Raw genomic sequence first — 21089 nt, 5'->3', positions numbered from 1 at the left:
TAGGAATTAAATAAAATACCTCTTTGCTCATTCTGACATCTTGTGAAAAAATTCATCTGCCCACTATTTTTTTTCTAATTGATTTTTAAGAAATAAAATTTATTTTTAAAATATTAGGAGAGCAGGTAACTTAAGAGGTGAACTAAGAATCAAATAAAATACCTCTTTCTTTTTTCTATGATCTTGTGAAAAAATTGATCTGCCCACTATTTTTTTTCTAATTGATTTTTAAGAAATAAAATTTATTTTTAAAATATTAGGAGAGCAGGTAACTCAAGAGGTGAACTAAGAATCATATAAAATACCTCTTTGCTCATTCTGACATCTTGTGAAAAAATTAATCTGCCCACTATTTTTTTTCTAATTGATTTTTAAGAAATAAAATTTATTTTGAAAATATTAGGAGAGCAGGTAACTCAAGAGGTGAACTAGGAATTAAATAAAATACCTCTTTGCTCATTCTGACATCTTGTGAAAAAATTCATCTGCCCACTATTTTTTTTCTAATTGATTTTTAAGAAATATAATTTATTTTTTAAATATTAGGAGAGCAGTTAACTTAAGAGGTGAACTAGGAATTCAATAAAATACCTCCTTGCTCATTCTGACATCTTGTGAAAAAATTAATCTGCCCACTATTTTTTTTCTAATTGCTTTTTAAGAAATAAAATTTATTTTTAAAATATTAGGAGAGCAGGTAACTCAAGAGGTGAACTAAGAATTAAATGAAATACCTCTTTGCTCATTCATGTTGCCACTATTTTTTTAATTGATTTGACGAGAATAAAATTTATTTCTTATGAATAACATAATGAAAAAAAAATATAGAATAAATTAAATTATTATTTAAACAATATATTCTGTCAAAATTATTGATGTTAGTTTTTTGTTTATTTTATAGGTATATATAATTTTTTTTTGTTTTTTTTAAATAATTTTACAAGTTAAATAATCATGAAAAATAAATCACTTTTAGTGAGTCATCAAAAAAAAAAGTTCATACTGAGTTGTTGTTGATGATGATGATAATGTACAAAAGAATTTAGCCTCGAGTTATTTTCCGGGATATCAACATGGAAAGTATATAAACGTGTATATATGTGAACCAGATTAAAACATCCCAAGAGACAAAACCATACTTGGAATAATGAATATATACAGTTGTTTTATATTTAAAAAAATAAAAGCTAGACTCGAGATGATTGCATGAAGAGATAGATATAATTCAGGAGGTTGAAAATAAGACAAAATCATATTAAAATCTTGGCTGATGATGAAAATATGTGATATATATATATTTTTTTTCAAATTTAAATAAAAAAAAATGAAGCACTTTTATTAGTCAACACACTGTTATTATAATAAATTCGAAGTCACGTGAAGATAATTTTTTTTTTTTTGTTTAAAGTAAAAGTAAAGTAGCATCACATCATCAGTCACTGTTCAAAGAACCGTATAGTAACAAAACGACTGTTGCAATCATATTGTTTTTCATCTCATGCTTGATTCAATTTTTTCATTTTTTTTTTTTTTTTTTATTTAAATACGGGCAATTTTATGTTGTATAATAAATTATTCAACAATAATGTTAATTAAAATTTTTGATATCAATTGTAAGAAGAACATTCTAAAAACTTCAGATAAGATAACATCGAAAAAAAAAATATTGAGATGAAAGAATCGAAATAAAAAAAAAAATATTACTAATAGATTATTTGTAATAAAAAAAATTAGTTAATACATAATATTTGGTAATTTATATTTTTAAATTTCTGTTGTAATAAATTATTTAATTATAAATATGAATAAATTTAAATAATGCCTATTACATTAGTAATATATTTATACTAATATAATAACTTTTTTCTAAATTAAAATTACAAATATATTTGATATACTTCCACTTTTTTTCTATAACTTCAAATCAATATTTTTCTTAAATAAAATTTAATTTGCAATACTTTTTCTTGTGAAGGACAACAACAAGATCGAGTTCCTCTGTAAACTTTATCAATACATTTTTTTTTTTTAAACCTCTAGGTAACACAATTATAGTGACCCATTTTCTAAGGCTACAATTTTGTATTATTAATATTTAAAAAAAAAAAAAAAACAAATATAAAATTGTACGTTTTCTTTCATTTCTTTTCGTCAAAACTCTGTAGTTTTTTTTGCAAATTAATTTAAGGGTTTTAATAATTATAATTGTGGGTGTTTTTGATTCAAAGCAATACGTGAAGTTTATTTCAAGTAAGTTGCTTGAAAAATTTTAAAGGCATCCAACAAATATCAAATAAAATTAAATGTAATTTTTTTTTTCAACAAGACTATATAATTAATCTTTATTTAATAAGCTCAAATTTTATCAAGTTGATTAAATTTTTTTCTATATAATAGAAATTAATTTACAGACACGCTCGAATCAATAGTAATTTTTTAATTTTATTTTTGCGAAGACGTTCAATGATTTGCTTCACTTTCTAAAATTATCGTTATTTTTTTTTTTTTATTTTTTTAATTTATTTTTACTACTTATCGTATTTTTATTTTATATATTATTTTTATTATATATTCTATATCACTCAGTAAGTGAGAATCTAATACTTTCACCTGAAAAATCATCTGATCTTATATGAAGAGGTCATGTGAATAATGACCACTTACATATAAAATTCAATAATTTATTTTCCATTTACCAATACAACCCTTACCAAGAATTTTAAAAATAAAAAAAAAAAAAATTTATAAACTACTATATAAAATCATTAAATTTTGTTTAAATGAGAAAAAAATATTACAACGAAAAAGTATAAATAAATAAAAAATAATAGCCTAATTAGCTAGAATTTTATATTAATATATAATTGAATTGATTAATGACCACATATGTCATTTAATTTAATATAATAGTTGAAACATTTTAATAAAGATAGTCTCAAATACGTTGCAATTATAACTCTCTTAATCGTAAATTAGCTCAATTTTAAATAACATAAGAAAAAACAAGAAAAAATAAATAAAAAGACAATTTTTAAAATTATTAATTATTAGGTAATGTGGCCTGCAGGTGACATTTCATCATGTGAAAAAATAAAAAATAAAATACACAACGTTCAATAGATAGACGTTAAAATAATTGAGAGTTACGGAATGACATACTCGATAGTCGATATATACACTTATTGATATATATTATATTTTATTTGCTTGTTAAAATTGCCTCGAGTAATTATATTAATATTTTAAAAATTGAAAGAAACTGTTTTTTTTTTTTTTATAATTCTGTGTAAAAATATTATGGACAATTTAAAGTAAATTAATTTAAAGGTCAATCAATAAAGCCTACTTTATTACACAAAATTAATTTTAAAAGTGAAATATTATTCTGCAAATATAACATAAGCAAATATATTTTTTTGTATATTTAAAATTGTTTTTTTTTTTTTCACTTTACGTAATGTAAATGATCGATGGTGCTGTGGTTTTAATGGGCGTTGCCGGACAATCGTTTTATAAAAAATATAAAATTGTCTTCAGTAAAAGAAATGATACTAGCGAAAGTAATTTAACAACCTTGGTATACTCATTTAATTTTGATCCGAAAAAATGAACGTAAATGTCCTTCAAATTAATTTAAAATTAATAAAAAAAAAATTATTTTATTAACAGCTGTTTGTAATAATTTATAACAAATGAATTTTATTTAAAAAAAAAAAAACAAAATTTAATTATAAGACAACTTTAAAAAAAAAAAATAGATCAAACAGTATTACAACTGTTTTTCATTAAAAATAAATTAAATATTTATACTTGAGTGTAAATAAATTATCAATATAAAAAAAAAAAAAAAACAAGTTTATATTTGAAATTAATTAATAATTGAATAAACTTTTAAAAAAAAAAAAAAAATTAAATATAAAAAATGAGTCCAAATCTAATTGAATTAGAGTCATGTGTTTTCTATTTTTCCATCAAGTTTTTTTAGTGTCACTTACAAGAATAACAGGGTGTCTTTCACAAAAATGGATTACGTGACAATTATCTAAATGAATATGATTTTTATACGATCAAATGATAATAGTAGTAGTAGTGAAGCAGTAAAAGTAAGAAAAATAAATTTTTGTTTTTTTTTTTTTTTTTATTACATCAATCTGCAAGTAGTAGTTTTTATAAATTGATATGATTATAATCTTAAGATGTTGTTGTTGTCCTCAAAAAAAAAAACTACATAGAAAAAATAATATGTATAAAAAAAAAAAAATTCAGAATGAAAAAGGGAAACGTTACCAAAAAAAAAAAGAGTCAAGTTTCAACTGGATGGAACAATTGATTTTTTTTATTATTTAAAAATCATTGAATGTTAATTTTTAGATAATAAAACATTGATCAAATCATTGATTGACACAAGGAATTTTTAACAATAAATATATTTCAAAATTAAAAAAAAAATTTAATGAGTTAAAAACGAAGGTAATTACTTTGTTTAATTGAAGATCAATCAAGTTATTTGTGATCTAATCATTAATTAGTTAAGTGACCATGATCACACCATTATTGAATTTAAAAAAAAAAAAATACTTGCAAAAATCAACTTTCGCTGAATCACATGTGTTGTGATTGCAATTCTATCGCACCAAAAAAAAAAAAATTAAGAAATGCTTATCGATAGTTATCATGCTTATTAAATTTACTGTCAAAAAAAACTACATACTACTATTCGAGTATTTAATTGAAAAATAATATTAAAATAGTTAAAATTTTATCAAGTGTTAAATAATATATAATTCATATAATTTTTAACACTTTTATTTGACTCATAACTATATCAATTATCGTAAAAAAAAAATTTTATATATCCAATAATAATCAAAAGAATTAATTTAAAATAATTTATGGGTAATTAAAAAATATATTTAAGCTGTTAATTTATTGATATTTTGAGAAAAACAAACCGGGGAATTTTATAAATGCAAGTTTTACTATCTTATTTTTATCTTTCAACGCAATATTTATCACAAGACAGAATGATTGTTTCTTAGTAACTTTTTACTCGTTTGGTGGATTGAGTTTTACGAATTAGGTCTATGATCCTCGTGACTTGTTTGCTCTCAATTGATTGATAATCATGTGATTCAGTGTTATATATCTCAAATGGTAAAATCATGAAATTACGTAGGGTATTTCTTTATGCAACATATAATATATAACATTTTCATTACACGTTTATTGACCTACTTTGTTAAATAGTTTTTCAACAACGAAAAAACACAATAACAATAATTTAACCCCCTTTCTGTTTATTCATTCAAATTTAAAGAAAAAGAAAATCCTTTTATTTAATTCTTATGTTGTATACATTATATACTTTTGCATTAAGTTAAAAAAAAATATTTAAATTATATAGAATAATATTGAATATTAAATATGTCAATGTATCATTTCAATCATAAAAAAAAACTACTTGTCATTTCGTCAATTTTAATTATTTTTTAGGCTGGCAAGGGTACATCTAAATTATCGTTATCTACAAAATAAGTTATGTGCTACGCGAGTGTCAAGCAGGCGTTTGAATCTCGCGTGATGAGTGACACGCCTACTTTCCACCCTTGTAGCACAAATAACTATTATTTTATTTTTTGATTGAATTGAATGGAAATCATCAATACAATTAACATAGGAAAATGAATATGAAAATTAATTTTCATGTAGAAAAATTTAATTTATCAATATTGTAAAAAAAAAATCAGCGGATTAGCTTTTCTATTCTTGACAAAATCAAACTACTTGAACATCCCGAAAGCTAAAACTTTCTAATCAAATTAAAAATCAATATTAATTCTGTTTTAATCAAGCCACGATTAAACTAAACAATTAACTATCAAATTGACTCCATGATGGTAATGATGACGATGATGATGGTGATGGTGATGGTGATGATGATGATGATGGTGATGGTGATGGTGATGGTGATGGTGATGGTGATGGTGATGGTGATGGTGATGGTGATGATGATGGTGATGATGATGATGATGATGATGATGATGGTGATGATGGTGATGATGATAGTGGTGATGGTGATGGTGATGGTGATGGATTTTTTAACTCTAACCTCAGACCTCATGCCATCAAAAAATCAAGAGATGCATATTGGATACGATGAGCTCAACTCGAAAGGAAAAAAATATATAAATAAAATTCAATTCACAAGCGTAACGAAGCCGATCGACATTGCACCCTCGCACAATATTATTATTATTTTTCTATATAGAAATTTTACTCACAACAAATTAAAATAAATATACAATATAATTTAAAAAAAAAAAAAATATTTTAAATTTGAATTTCGATCAAATACTAGTGCAAATATTATACGTCACGTCACTAAAACTAGTCGTAGTCACGTCACGCCACATCACGCCACGTCAGGCCACATCACGCCACATCAGGCCACATCACGCCACGTCACGCCACGTCGCACCACATCAGGCCACGTCACGCCACGTCGCACCACATCAGGCCACGTCACGCCACATCGCGCCACATCACGCCACGTCGCGCCACATCACGCCACGTCAGGCCACATCACGCCACATCAGGCCACATCACGCCACGTCGCGCCACATCACGCCACGTCACGCCACATCACGCCACATCGCGCCACATCACGCCACGTCAGGCCACATCACGCCACATCACGCCACATCACGCCACATCACGCCACATCACGCCACGTCGCGCCACATCACGCCACATCACGCCACATCGCGCCACGTCACGCCACATCACGCCACGTCGCGCCACGTCACGCCACATCACGCCACATCACGCCACGTCACGCCACATCACGCCACATCACGCCACGTCACGCCACGTCACGCCACATCGCGCCACGTCACGCCACGTCACGCCACATCACGCCACATCACGCCACGTCACGCCACATCGCGCCACGTCACGCCACATCACGCCACATCACGCCACGTCGCGCCACATCACGCCACGTCGCGCCACGTCAGGCCACATCACGCCACATCGCGCCACATCACGCCACGTCAGGCCACATCACGCCACGTCGCGCCACGTCAGGCCACATCACGCCACATCACGCCACATCGCGCCACGTCAGGCCACGTCAGGCCACATCACGCCACATCAGGCCACATCACGCCACGTCAGGCCACATCACGCCACGTCACGCCACGTCACGCCACGTCACGCCACGTCACGCCACATCACGCCACGTCACGCCACATCACGCCACGTCAGGCCACATCACGCCACATCACGCCACATCAGGCCACATCACGCCACGTCAGGCCACATCACGCCACATCAGGCCACATCACGCCACGTCAGGCCACATCACGCCACGTCACGCCACGTCACGCCACATTGCGCCACGTCACGCCACATCGCGCCACATCACGCCACGTCGCGCCACATCACGCCACATCACGCCACGTCGCGCCACGTCACGCCACGTCGCGCCACGTCAGGCCACGTCATTGCACCGACGCACAATATTATTATTATTTTTCTATATAGAAATTTTACTCACAACAAATTAAAATAAATATACAATATAATTTAAAAAAAAAAAAATATTTTAAATTCGAATTTCGATCAAATACTAGTGCAAATATTATACGTCACGTCACTAAAACAGGCCACATCACGCCACGTCACGCCACGTCACGCCACATCACGCCACGTCACGCCACGTCGCGCCACATCACGCCACGTCACGCCACGTCGCGCCACATCACGCCACATCACGCCACATCACGCCACGTCACGCCACATCACGCCACATCACGCCACATCGCGCCACATCACGCCACATCACGCCACGTCAGGCCACATCACGCCACATCACGCCACATCAGGCCACATCACGCCACGTCAGGCCACATCACGCCACATCACGCCACATCACGCCACGTCGCGCCACATCACGCCACGTCAGGCCACATCACGCCACATCACGCCACGTCAGGCCACATCACGCCACGTCACGCCACATCACGCCACATCGCGCCACATCACGCCACGTCGCGCCACGTCAGGCCACATCACGCCACATCGCGCCACATCACGCCACATCACGCCACATCACGCCACATCACGCCACGTCGCGCCACATCACGCCACATCACGCCACATCAGGCCACATCACGCCACGTCGTGCCACATCACGCCACGTCACGCCACATCACGCCACATCACGCCACATCACGCCACGTCAGGCCACATCACGCCACGTCACGCCACGTCACGCCACGTCACGCCACATCGCGCCACGTCACGCCACGTCAGGCCACATCACGCCACATCACGCCACGTCACGCTACATCGCGCCACGTCACGCCACATCGCGCCACATCACGCCACGTCAGGCCACATCACGCCACGTCGCGCCACGTCAGGCCACATCACGCCACATCGCGCCACATCACGCCACGTCAGGCCACATCACGCCACGTCGCGCCACGTCAGGCCACATCACGCCACGTCAGGCCACATCACGCCACATCAGGCCACATCACGCCACGTCGCGCCACATCACGCCACGTCAGGCCACATCACGCCACGTCACGCCACGTCACGCCACATCACGCCACATCAGGCCACATCACGCCACGTCGCGCCACATCACGCCACGTCACGCCACATCACGCCACATCACGCCACGTCACGCCACATCACGCCACGTCGCGCCACGTCAGGCCACGTCATTGCACCGTCGCACAATATTATTATTATTTTTCTATATAGAAATTTTAGTCACAACAAATTGAAATAAATATACAATATAATTTAAAAAAAAAAAAATATTTTAAATTTGAATTTCGATCAAATACTAGTGCAAATATTATACGTCACGCCACATCACGCCACGTCGCGCCACGTCACGCCACATCGCGCCACATCGCGCCACGTCACGCCACATCGCGCCACATCACGCCACGTCACGCCACATCACGCCACGTCAGGCCACATCACGCCACATCACGCCACATCAGGCCACATCACGCCACGTCGCGCCACATCACGCCACGTCAGGCCACGTCACGCCACATCGCGCCACATCGCGCCACGTCAGGCCACATCACGCCACATCGCGCCACATCACGCCACGTCAGGCCACATCACGCCACATCACGCCACGTCGCGCCACATCACGCCACGTCACGCCACATCAGGCCACATCACGCCACGTCGTGCCACATCACGCCACGTCACGCCACATCACGCCACATCACGCCACATCAGGCCACATCACGCCACGTCGCGCCACATCACGCCACGTCAGGCCACGTCACGCCACATCACGCCACGTCACGCCACATCACGCCACGTCGCGCCACGTCAGGCCACGTCATTGCACCGTCGCACAATATTATTATTATTTTTCTATATAGAAATTTTAGTCACAACAAATTGAAATAAATATACAATATAATTTAAAAAAAAAAAAATATTTTAAATTTGAATTTCGATCAAATACTAGTGCAAATATTATACGTCACGCCACATCACGCCACGTCGCGCCACGTCACGCCACATCGCGCCACATCGCGCCACGTCACGCCACATCGCGCCACATCACGCCACATCACGCCACGTCGCGCCACGTCACGCCACATCACGCCACGTCAGGCCACATCGCGCCACACCACGCCACGTCACGCTACATCGCGCCACGTCACGCCACATCACGCCACGTCACGCCACATCACGCCACGTCGCGCCACGTCAGGCCACATCACGCCACGTCGCGCCACGTCAGGCCACATCACGCCACATCGCGCCACATCACGCCACGTCAGGCCACATCACGCCACGTCACGCCACGTCACGCCACATCACGCCACATCACGCCACGTCGCGCCACATCACGCCACGTCAGGCCACGTCACGCCACATCACGCCACATCACGCCACGTCACGCCACATCACGCCACGTCGCGCCACGTCATTGCACCGTCGCACAATATTATTATTATTTTTCTATATAGAAATTTTAGTCACAACAAATTGAAATAAATATACAATATAATTTAAAAAAAAAAAAATATTTTAAATTTGAATTTCGATCAAATACTAGTGCAAATATTATACGTCACGCCACATCACGCCACGTCGCGCCACGTCACGCCACATCGCGCCACATCACGCCACGTCGGGCCACATCACGCCACATCACGCCACGTCGCGCCACGTCACGCCACGTCACGCCACGTCGCACCACATCAGGCCACGTCACGCCACATCACGCCACATCACGCCACGTCGCGCCACATCAGGCCACGTCACGCCACATCACGCCACATCGCGCCACATCACGCCACGTCGTGCCACGTCGCGCCACATCAGGCCACGTCACGCCACATCGCGCCACATCACGCCACATCGCGCCACATCACGCCACGTCGCGCCACATCACGCCACGTCGCGCCACGTCACGCCACGTCAGGCCACGTCATTGCACCGACGCACAATATTATTATTATTTTTCTATATAGAAATTTTATTCACAACAAATTAAAATAAATATACAATATAATTTAAAAAAAAAAAAAATATTTTAAATTCGAATTTCGATCAAATACTAGTGCAAATATTATACGTCACGCCACATCACGCCACGTCGCGCCACGTCAGGCCACGTCACGCCACATCACGCCACGTCAGGCCACATCACGCCACGTCACGCCACATCGCGCCACATCACGCCACGTCACGCCACATCACGCCACATCACGCCACGTCACGCCACGTCACGCCACGTCGCGCCACATCGCGCCACGTCACGCCACATCACGCCACGTCACGCCACATCACGCCACGTCGCGCCACGTCAGGCCACATCACGCCACATCGCGCCACATCACGCCACGTCAGGCCACATCACGCCACATCGCGCCACATCACGCCACGTCACGCCACGTCAGGCCACGTCACGCCAAAAATTGAAAATTCTTTATGGAAAAAATGAAGAAAATTAACAGGAACATAGGACAGGCAAGGAGGTATTTTGTATTTTGTATTTTAAATTTTAAATTTTATATGGAAAAAATAGAGAATATTAACAGGAAAATAAGAGAGGCAAGAAGGTAATTTGTATTTTGTATTTTAAATTTCAAATTCAAAATTTTATATGGAAATAATAAAGAATATTAACGGGACCATAGGACAGGCAAGGAGGTATTTTGTATTTTGTATTTTAATCTTTAGATTCAAAACTTTATATGGAAAAGACTGAGAATATTAACAGGAACATAGGAGAGGCAAGGAGGTATTTTGTATTTGGTATTTTGAATTTGAAATTTAAAATTTTATGTAGAAAAAATAGACAATATTAACAGGAACATAGAAGAGGCAAGAAGGTTTTTTGTATTTTGTATTTTGAATTTTTAGATAAAAATTTTATATGGAAAAAATCAAGAATATTAACAGGAACATAGGAAAGGCAAGGAGGTATTTTGTATTTTCTATTTCAAATTTTAAATCCAAAATTTATATGAAAAAATCTGAAATATTAACAGGAACATAGAACAGGCAAGGAGGTATTTTGAATTTTGAATTTTATATGGAAAAATCTAAGAATATTAACAGGACCATAGAATAGGCAAGGTGGTATATTCCGCAAAACCCCGGAAAAAACCGAAGAAACTGCAGATACCGCGAAAATAGCATATTATATATTCTTGTAAAGATTTTTTTTTCAAATAAAATTTAAAAAAAAATAGATAAAATTAAGAAATTATGAAAGAAAAGAGGTAAGTCAAAATGAAATACAAAATACCTCTTTTCCTATGTTCCTTTTACCAAAATTTATTTTTTTACCACAAAACACCTGAGAAAACCGCAAAAAACCGGAGAAATTCGCAAAACACTGAAAAAAACCGCAAAAAACCGGAAAAAAGATTTGATTTATCAATGAAGTTATGTCAAAAAAATTACAAAATACCTCTTCCTATTCTATGTAAAGTAAGTCAAAATGAAATACAAAATACTTCTTCTTTGAAAAATTTGAAAAAAAAAAATAGTTTCGTTGAATATAATACGTAATACTTTTTTGCCTAATCCTGGAACAGAAATATATCTTATCAATCAAATGCAAAAAAAAAATGATTAAATTTAGGAAATAATTCGAGCAAGATATATGTCATATAATATATAACATTTTCGTTACACGTTTATTGACCTACTTTGTTAAATAGTTTTTCAACAACAGAAAAAAACACAATAACAATAATTTAACCCCCTTTCTGTTTATTTAATTCTTATGTTGTATACATTATACTTTTGCTGTGTTCAGTGAAAAAAAATTATTTAAATTATATAGAATAATATTAAATATTAAATATGTCAATGTATCATTTCAATCGTAAAAAAAACTACTTGTCATTTCGTCAATTTTAATTATTTTTTAGGCTGGCAAGGGAACTACCATTGGTACATCTAAATTATCGTTAGTGGTTTGATCTCGAATATCGATTTCTGGTGAAATTTCTGCTGTTGGCTGAATAGTCGTTGGCAGTTGTGATACAATTGTTAATGAAGATGCTTGTTCAATTGGTGTATTTTCATTAACAATGGTATTACTATCAGTTGGATTAACCACTGTTGTTGTTGTGGATGATGTTGTTGTCGTTGATGTTGTAGGCTGAATAGTTGTTGACGTTTGTGATAAAATTGTAAATAAAGATGCTGGTTCAAATAGTGCAACTTCATTAACAATGGTATCACTATCAGTTGGATTAGTCACTGTTGTTATGGATGATGTTGTAGGCTGAAGAGTTGTTGATGTTTGTGATAAAATTGTAAATAAAGATGCTGGTTCAAATGGTGCAACTTCATTAACAATGGTATCACTATCAGTTGGATTAGTCACTGTTGTTATGGATGATGTTGTAGGCTGAAGAGTTGTTGACGTTTGTGATAAAATTGTAAATAAAGATGATGACTCAAATGGTGAAACTTCATGGACTATGGTATCACTATCAGTTGGATTAGTTGTTATTGTTGTTGTTATTGGTGGTATATTTGTTGTTGTTAACTTAGGACATTTATGAGAACATAATCCAAAATGTCTCTTTAACTGATTACCATTTGTTTTTTTACAAAAAATATTACAAAATGTATTTGTAAAATGAGTTTTAAAATTTAATTTTGTATTTTGTATATTTTCATTAATATTCGTCTAAAATTAAATAAAAATGAATTTATAATTTTATTTAAGTCAATTATTTTACTTCTAGACAGTAAGCAAACCACGATAAGCACAAACTAATATAGTTAGGACTGACACTTTATGCTTTTTTTGTGCTATTTTTGTGTGTGTGTGGAACTCGCGATTTTTGTGCTTTTATATATTTTTTTATATGCAATGTTTTGCCATCTTAAATTTAAGAGTCACTGGAATAAGTTAATTATTAAAGAAGTTGTGTTTAACTTAAATTTAAGATGGCAAAACATTGCATAAAAAAAAATATATAAAAACACAAAAATCGCGAGTTCCACACACAAAAATAGCACAAAAAAAAAGCATAAAATTTCAATTCTAACTATATTAGTTTGTGCCCATTGTGATGTGTTAACTTTCTAGAGGTAATTATTTTGTTATATTAAAAGTTAACAGTACGTACTTGTCCCTTAATGAAAATAAAAACAGAAAAAATGACAATAAAAAATTGAAAAAAATCCATAGTAATGAATTTAAAAAAAAAAAAAAAAAATAGTAAACCAAAATATTTCAACTTCTAGATCAATTTACTTTCAACTAATGTATAAATAATATTTTTTTTCTTACTTTAAATACATTTTTAAGTTCTCATAATATCATAAAACATTTTGAAATATTTTATTTGTTTATTTTCTCTAACTGATTGGAGTATTGTGCAAATAATAAATGTTTTTAATATTTTTTTTTTCTTTAACAACACACTATATATTTTTTAGTACCTCCGGGTACTTTTATTATATGCATATAGCTAAATATATATTGTGATGAAATATTTATTATCTATACATTAAAAAAAAAAAAACAACTGTTGAAAAAAATTATTATTGAAAAATCATATCTTTATTACAATCAATATTAAAAGAAAAAAAAAATTTCAATACTAAATATTATTTTTTTAAGGCTTCAAATTGAAAAAGAAATTAATGATATTTTTTTAAATAATAAATTTAAATTTATTTTATAACTACCACCAGTGTTGACATAAGAATAAAATTGTATTTTTCAAATTATTAATATTAGAGATTTTATTTAAGCCAATTTTTCGAATTATTTATCTCAAATGAAATAGTTTTCATTTCATTGAGATAACGTTTTTAACGATGAGATTATTATTGTTGAAAAAAAAATTTAATTATATTATATCGTGGATTATTTTGTACGTGTTGGAGTTCCTTCTGTTGTTGGTAATGATGAAATAGGACATCTTACAATGTACGAACAAAACATATTTAATGCCCATAGGTCTTGATTATTGCAGTATGTACTACAAAATGTTTCATAAAGATTTGAGATACTGTTTTCAACGTAAGATTTTACAATCTCAAAATCTGTTTGATTATCCGACTATTTAATAAAGAAAAATTTATATTTTATAACTATTTTTTTAAAAAATATATTTAAATTAAATTATTTTATAATACAACTTACTTGAGCGTTAGTTACAGTAGTTATATAAAAAAAAAGAAACAAAATCATTTTAAATTTGATACTCATTATTGAAAATAATGTTAATAATCAAGTATTTAATTAAGAAACAACAAAAAGTAACTAATGCATCGTCAATAATTTCATGAGTTTATATACTCAAATTTTAAAGATAAAGAAACCTAAATTATTTCTTTTTTTTTCAATATTACGTAAAATTACATAAATTATTATTAATAAAAATTAAAATTAATTAGTATTTATCTTTTTTCATGTAAAATTTGAATGAATAATTCATCGCGAGGATGACAATATAGATGATAATAATATTTCAAGAATAATTAAATCAAAAAATTATAATTATGTTGATGATAATTTTTATTTTTTCTTTTAAATTTTATCAATTATCTATGATGTATTAATTATTAATACTGTGTGGCCTAAAAAAATATGTATTCTTTTAATATTTATATGATGCTAAAATGAATTATCTAAGACTTGCATAGTAAATAAAAAAAAAAAAAATGATTAGCAATAATATTCAAAATTTTAAAATATGACGTTATAAAATCATTATAACGAAAATAAAATATAATGTTGCGCTCAATGCAGCAAACTTCAATGGATTTAATAATAATAATAAAAAACTATACTTGGTATTTTTATATACAATGATGTACATGATAACCATAACGATACGCATCATCTAATCAATATCATGGGGATTATCACATATGTAATACATAGATCAAAGTAAAAAAAAAGCAAAATGACTTGAAGAATATATTACGGAGTATCATAGAGTTTAAAGAAGATCATAAATCCAATTATATCAATACAATTATTAATCAAATAAAATCCTACCTTTTTAGTAGATGTTCATCTTTGCATCAACGCCATGTACAGCTAATTCATGATGATCCTTTCTGATCAGCAAGGCCATGTAGTGGTTCATGATGAATTCATCTGATTAGCATTATACAGGTTCTATGATCACACTTTTCTCTGCTTTTCACCACAACATTTTTTAAAAACACTTTTCACTATCACTATCACTAACTATCACCGCAGAAGAATTTTTATTATAGTTTATAAATTAGTTCAGTTTTCTTTTTTTTATATAAAGTAATTTTTATAATAAATTATTTTTAATATTTTGTTCTTATTTGCTTGATAATTCACTTTTCAATATTATTATAATTTCAAAATAATTTATTATTATTTTAAAACTATTTATCAATTTGAAAAGAAGATCTTGAGTCAGCTATTGTGAATTTTTCTTACATTCTTTTCAGTAGAGGCAGTTTTTTCTTGATACTCTAAAGAGATCAACAAGTGGTTCATTTGTGAGCAATGACAGCGGTTTATCAAAGAAAATTTCCATAAACATTGATAAAGCTCAACAACAACAACAAGCAAATGTCCACCAATAACAACAATTAGTGGTACATTAGCAAGAGCATAAATATCAATCATCTCAGCACCATGTCATGGTCTTTAAATGTTGAGATTTATTTAAACCCACTTATTTGTAAATTCAGTTAAAGAGTTGAACTTCACAATAATTAAAGAATAATTTTTCATTATCAGAGATTCATCATTGTTGAAGCATAATATCATAAGAATGGTCTTGATGCATTTTTTTGCAAGTGATTTGAGTGTATCAGTTTAAAATCATTTCATGATTATTGAATAATCAAATAGTTTATAAACAATTCACTTAATTTTTAAAGCACTTGATTACACAAACTAAAGTCAATGTGTCTTGTGACACTTTTAACATTAACATCATTCACTTGGTATTTTTCATATTATATTTAAGCATAAATACAGCCTCAGTTGTCTCAAGTGTGTTAAATAGTGCAGTAGCTTTCTTTTCTTCATCATTGAAGCTTGTATATATTTTATTTCACATGAATTAGCAAAATAAATAATTTTTCCATGGATAAATTTGATGCAACTGTAACAATAAATTACGAAATTATTATCGGATAAATTTAAGACTACTTTTATTGTTAAAAAATGATATAAAATAACTCACTGTACTCCAAAATGATTTTTGCTCCAATGACAATTTAATTTAGTCATTTTTTTTTTTGGTACCAGTTTCAATAATTATGTTTGATTAATTACATCAACACATTGGACGTTTCAGCCACACTTTTTGTCATCTGTAAACAATAAAAATATTGGATAAGTATTATGTTATAAATTTTTTTTTAAACAGAAGTAATAAATGACAAGAAAAAAAATTTAATGAAATTGATATTATTGAGTTTATGGTAAATGAATAAATAAATAAATAATAAATGTATGAAAAATAGATAAATCAATAATAAACTAACAAATAGACGGCAAAAAATTTAGTCCTAAAGTAAATAAATGAGCACTAAACACTGACAAAATAAAAAATGACAAAGACAAAAAAACTGACTCAAACAAAGGAAAATTAATATTAAAACATTTCTCTATTTTTTTAATGTTAATAATAAAAAAAAATAATTGTTATATAATAAGAATTGCATAACAATGTTATGTATAACAATTATTTATAATTATTTATAAATAAATTGATAAGTTCATTGTTTTTGTAAAAAATGAAAACCGAAGCTCAATCTATCAATTTTATTTTGACCTAATTATTTAAAAAAAACCACGTAATTATGTTTGTTTATGCGTTAAATAATTAATTACAATGAAAACACACGATATTTACATACCATTTGTCCTTTGTTTGCCAAATAAAGATTTTCCTTTGTCAGCTTCAACGTCATTGACATGTTCATTAATTTTTGTCAAATTTCACAAAATTCAGAAAAAATTTATAGCACAACCTGTTTGAAACAATTAAATTGATCGATTAAATGATAATTTGCAATTATTTAACAATTATTATTGCTACAATAAATATTTAACTTTTTCTTATAAATGACAACCTAACCTCGAAAATTAATTTTGTTTTTTTGTCAAAATTTATGATAAAATGTGATAAAAAGTACGTAACTATGTTTGTTTAAGCGCTAAATAATTAATAACAATAAAAAAACATGATATTTACATGTTATTTGTCCATTATTTAACAAATTAATAGCTGTCTCAGCCAAAGCTTTGACATGTCCATTAATTTTGGGCAAATTTCACAAAAGTTCACGATAATTTATATCACAATCTGTTCAGAATAATTTAATTAATCGATTTATCAACAATTTATAATTGTTTAACAATTATTATTGCAAATATAAGCGTAAAAAGTCACGACACTGAACGACACAAGTTTTCTCTCTAACAAAGGCGCGGCCATTTTGGATTCGTAGCGCCATCTCGTTGAAAAGTTATCGACTATTATTTTGTGTCGGTAAGTAGAATTTTTTTAATACCTACTTTTTTTTCAAAGCTATTTTTTTTTTTTGTTTAAGAAAGTTGCTAAAAAAACAACACGTGTAGTATAAACAAAATATAGTTAATAACAATGGCAAAAGTAATTAATTTATTGAATTCATTGGATCAAAATAATCAACAGTGTGATATATTTATTAAAAATATATTGACAGTCAATTCTGATTTGCCAATAAAAAAGCAAGAAGTAAGCTAACCTCAATAATCATCACATGTTGCTCCAATAATATATAAACAAATAAATTATTTATTTATTTATTTATCTTTTTCAGATTGACAGCATTTTAAATTCAATAATAAGTTTAATAAACACACGTTTAAATCAATCAGTAACACGTTCACAAGGTTTTACCCTACTCATTAACATTATACCAAAATGTTCAAAGGATATTTTAATAAAATATGCTTCATTATGGATAACAAAAGTTATTCAAGTTCTTGAAAATAGCCAAAGTACTGTTAAAGATATAACTCTTGCTTGTCAAACATTGTCATTATTAATAATACCATGTAAAGAAATTCAAGAAATACAAAAACAAATATCAATGCAAACAGTCAAGCAAGTAATTTTATTAATATCAAATTTAGAAAAAAAAAATGAATGTGGTGCTAGTTTACATTTAATTGCAACAATGTTATATTATTACAAAGAACCAACTGAAAAATTACAATCAACAATTAAAAAAATTATATTACCATTAATTGATTCAGATAAAAAAAATCTTGTTAATGCTGGTGCTAAATGTTATGCATTATTAGCTAGAGCAACTGATAAATCATTTAAACCAGTATCAAATAAAATTAAATATAATTGTTGGGTTTATAATCAAGCATTAATTATAAACAGTATTCATTTAATTATGGATGAATTATTTTCTGGTATTCTTCAACTTGACAGTGTTGATATTTGGGCACATCTTGAGCTATCAGATATATCAAATGACAATGTCATTGATCATTACAATGAGCTTGAAAAAAGATTTGAAAATCTTTGTATTTATTTAGTCACCATGTTACGGTATGTTAGTTTAATTTATAATTTGAAAAAATTGATTTATTAATATCAATTGTTTTTCTATGAATTTTAGTGGATGTGCTGGAAAAAATTCAGTCAGTCCAAATGATGTCTTGAAACTTTTATGTCGTGGTCTAGCAATTAGTCCAGAAAATTTACAAAATGATAGTTCATTTAAAAATCAATTGCTGTTATTGAGTTTGCCCAAGATTCATGTCAACTTAATGATGATTCTTGATGCATTTATTAATGGTTTTCGTCATGAGATTGTTCCTTATGGTGTTAAAATTCTCAAGTTATATCGTCAAACTCTCAAGTGGACTGATAAATTTGATTCTACTCAAGAAACAATTAGTGGTAGTAAGCCATTTAAAAATGTTAGAATTGCTGTTTATAAAAGTTTGTCATGTTGGTTGACAAATTTAGGAACACTCTCTGGTATTGATATTATAGCAGAAGATATATTGCACTTTGTATTTACTGACTTGAAACCAGAAAAATATGAAATATCACTTGTTGTAAGTGTTTTTTAAGTGTCATTTATTAATTCTCATTTAATTTTGAATGTTATTTTAATGTATTAATTTATCAACAGACTCAAAAACAACCAAATGTATCAAAAAGAGTAGCAAGACAATTGCGAAATAGTGAATATGAAAACAGTGCAGCTACTGGTAAAGCACCAACTGATAAAGATATTTTGGCTAATGCTGAATTATCACAAGCAGCTCTTATTACTTTGCAAAATATTTTTAATAATTCTGGCTGTTTATTAAAGCCAATAATTTACAAGGTAAAGTTTTTGTTATTTTTTATTTTGTATATGAATTTAAAAATACTTATGTTTTTATTTATATTTTTTAGGCAACTCAACAATTAATTTGTCCAATTCTTGATGATGTATATACTGGTGTAGATAAACATTCTTGTTATGTTAAAAATGAAACATGCAGATTGAATTTACTCAAGCTTCTTCAAGTGATTTTGTTAAATTCACATCCACTTTCTTCACCTCCAACTCAGTATGCTGTAAAAATATTCAACAAAGCTCTTAATGATAATTCATCAATTATTGTTGAAGCAGCAAAATCAGGTCTTGTTGCATTTGAAAAAATAATTCATCCAAGTGCACCAACACTGAGTCTTCCTTCAGCAGATACTGATGATGACAATGGTGAAAAAAATTTAACTAATAAACGTCCACAACGAGAAACATTGGATAGAGTTAGAGATATTTTAAAAGGAGTTGAAGAACTTGAAGCTCAAAATAAAATGATTGTTAATGATGAAGAGACAACAATAACAGAAAAACAACAAATTGATATTGATAATAATGATAATTCAGATGGACCAACACCATGCAAACAACAAAAGCTAAAAATTGTTGAGACTATTACAATTTCAACTCCAGCTGATGAATCAATTGTCGAGACGAGCTTTGAATCAATTGAAACTGAAAAAAACGTATCTAAAAATGCAGTAGAAGAAACAGTGAACGATCAACTTACTGAAAGTCTAACTGAAGATGAGTCAATGCATTCATGTAAATCAATTAATGAAAATCCTGAAATTGATGAAGCTGAACCAGAAGAATCATCAAATGATGTGGTACACAGTAATGAAGATGAAGAAATGGAGATGATGCTGAAATCATTTGTTGATGAAGTTAAATCAGATTAAATAATTATTTATATTTAATAAATAAATAATGAAAAAAAAAAAAAAACTGTTTATTATTTTGAATCACATTATTTTTATTATTACATTAAGAAAAAACATAAATAATAAAATTTAATTTACATAAAAAACAATTGTTATTTATGTTTAAATAATTATGCATTTTTTTTTCGAAAAAAAAAACAAAAATAAAGAAGATAGCAGAGCGTGGTTTCGATCCACGGACCTGTGGGTTATGGGCCCACCACGCTTCCACTGCGCCACTCTGCTGGTGATAATGTGTGCAAAATAATATTAATATTAGCTCAAAGATAAAAAAAATAT

General features: G+C 31.5%; 1 protein-coding gene and 1 non-coding gene across 2 annotated transcripts; one reads left to right on the top strand and one right to left on the bottom strand.

Annotated features, from left to right (window-relative positions):
- The first annotated feature begins 18119 nt into the window (after positions 1-18119).
- Positions 18120-20814, top strand: LOC122852476 (proline-, glutamic acid- and leucine-rich protein 1-like). The gene is made up of 5 exons (XM_044152312.1): positions 18120-18260; positions 18346-19091; positions 19162-19606; positions 19684-19881; positions 19953-20814. Exons 1-5 carry the CDS (start codon positions 18147-18149, stop codon positions 20766-20768), a joined length of 2319 nt encoding a protein of 772 aa, XP_044008247.1. The 5' UTR covers positions 18120-18146; the 3' UTR covers positions 20769-20814.
- A 149-nt stretch (positions 20815-20963) lies between these two features.
- On the bottom strand, positions 20964-21035 carry Trnam-cau. Its single transcript has one exon. It is a non-coding gene; the product is annotated as a tRNA-Met (tRNA).
- Between the last annotated feature and the right edge of the window lie 54 nt (positions 21036-21089).

The sequence above is a fragment of the Aphidius gifuensis genome, linkage group LG3 (genome assembly GCF_014905175.1).
Source record: "Aphidius gifuensis isolate YNYX2018 linkage group LG3, ASM1490517v1, whole genome shotgun sequence".
NCBI lineage: Eukaryota > Metazoa > Arthropoda > Insecta > Hymenoptera > Braconidae > Aphidius > Aphidius gifuensis.
Note: the sequence above shows the minus strand (reverse complement) of the source record. Positions and strands in the feature narration are given on the sequence as shown.

Coding starts and splice junctions, on each gene's coding strand:
- LOC122852476 (XM_044152312.1), top strand. CDS start 18,147: ATGGCAAAAGTAATTAATTTATTGAATTCATTGGATCAAAATAATCAA. Junction 18,261..18,345: donor TGCCAATAAAAAAGCAAGAA/GTAAGCTAACCT, acceptor TATCTTTTTCAG/ATTGACAGCATTTTAAATTC. Junction 19,607..19,683: donor AATATGAAATATCACTTGTT/GTAAGTGTTTTT, acceptor ATTTATCAACAG/ACTCAAAAACAACCAAATGT.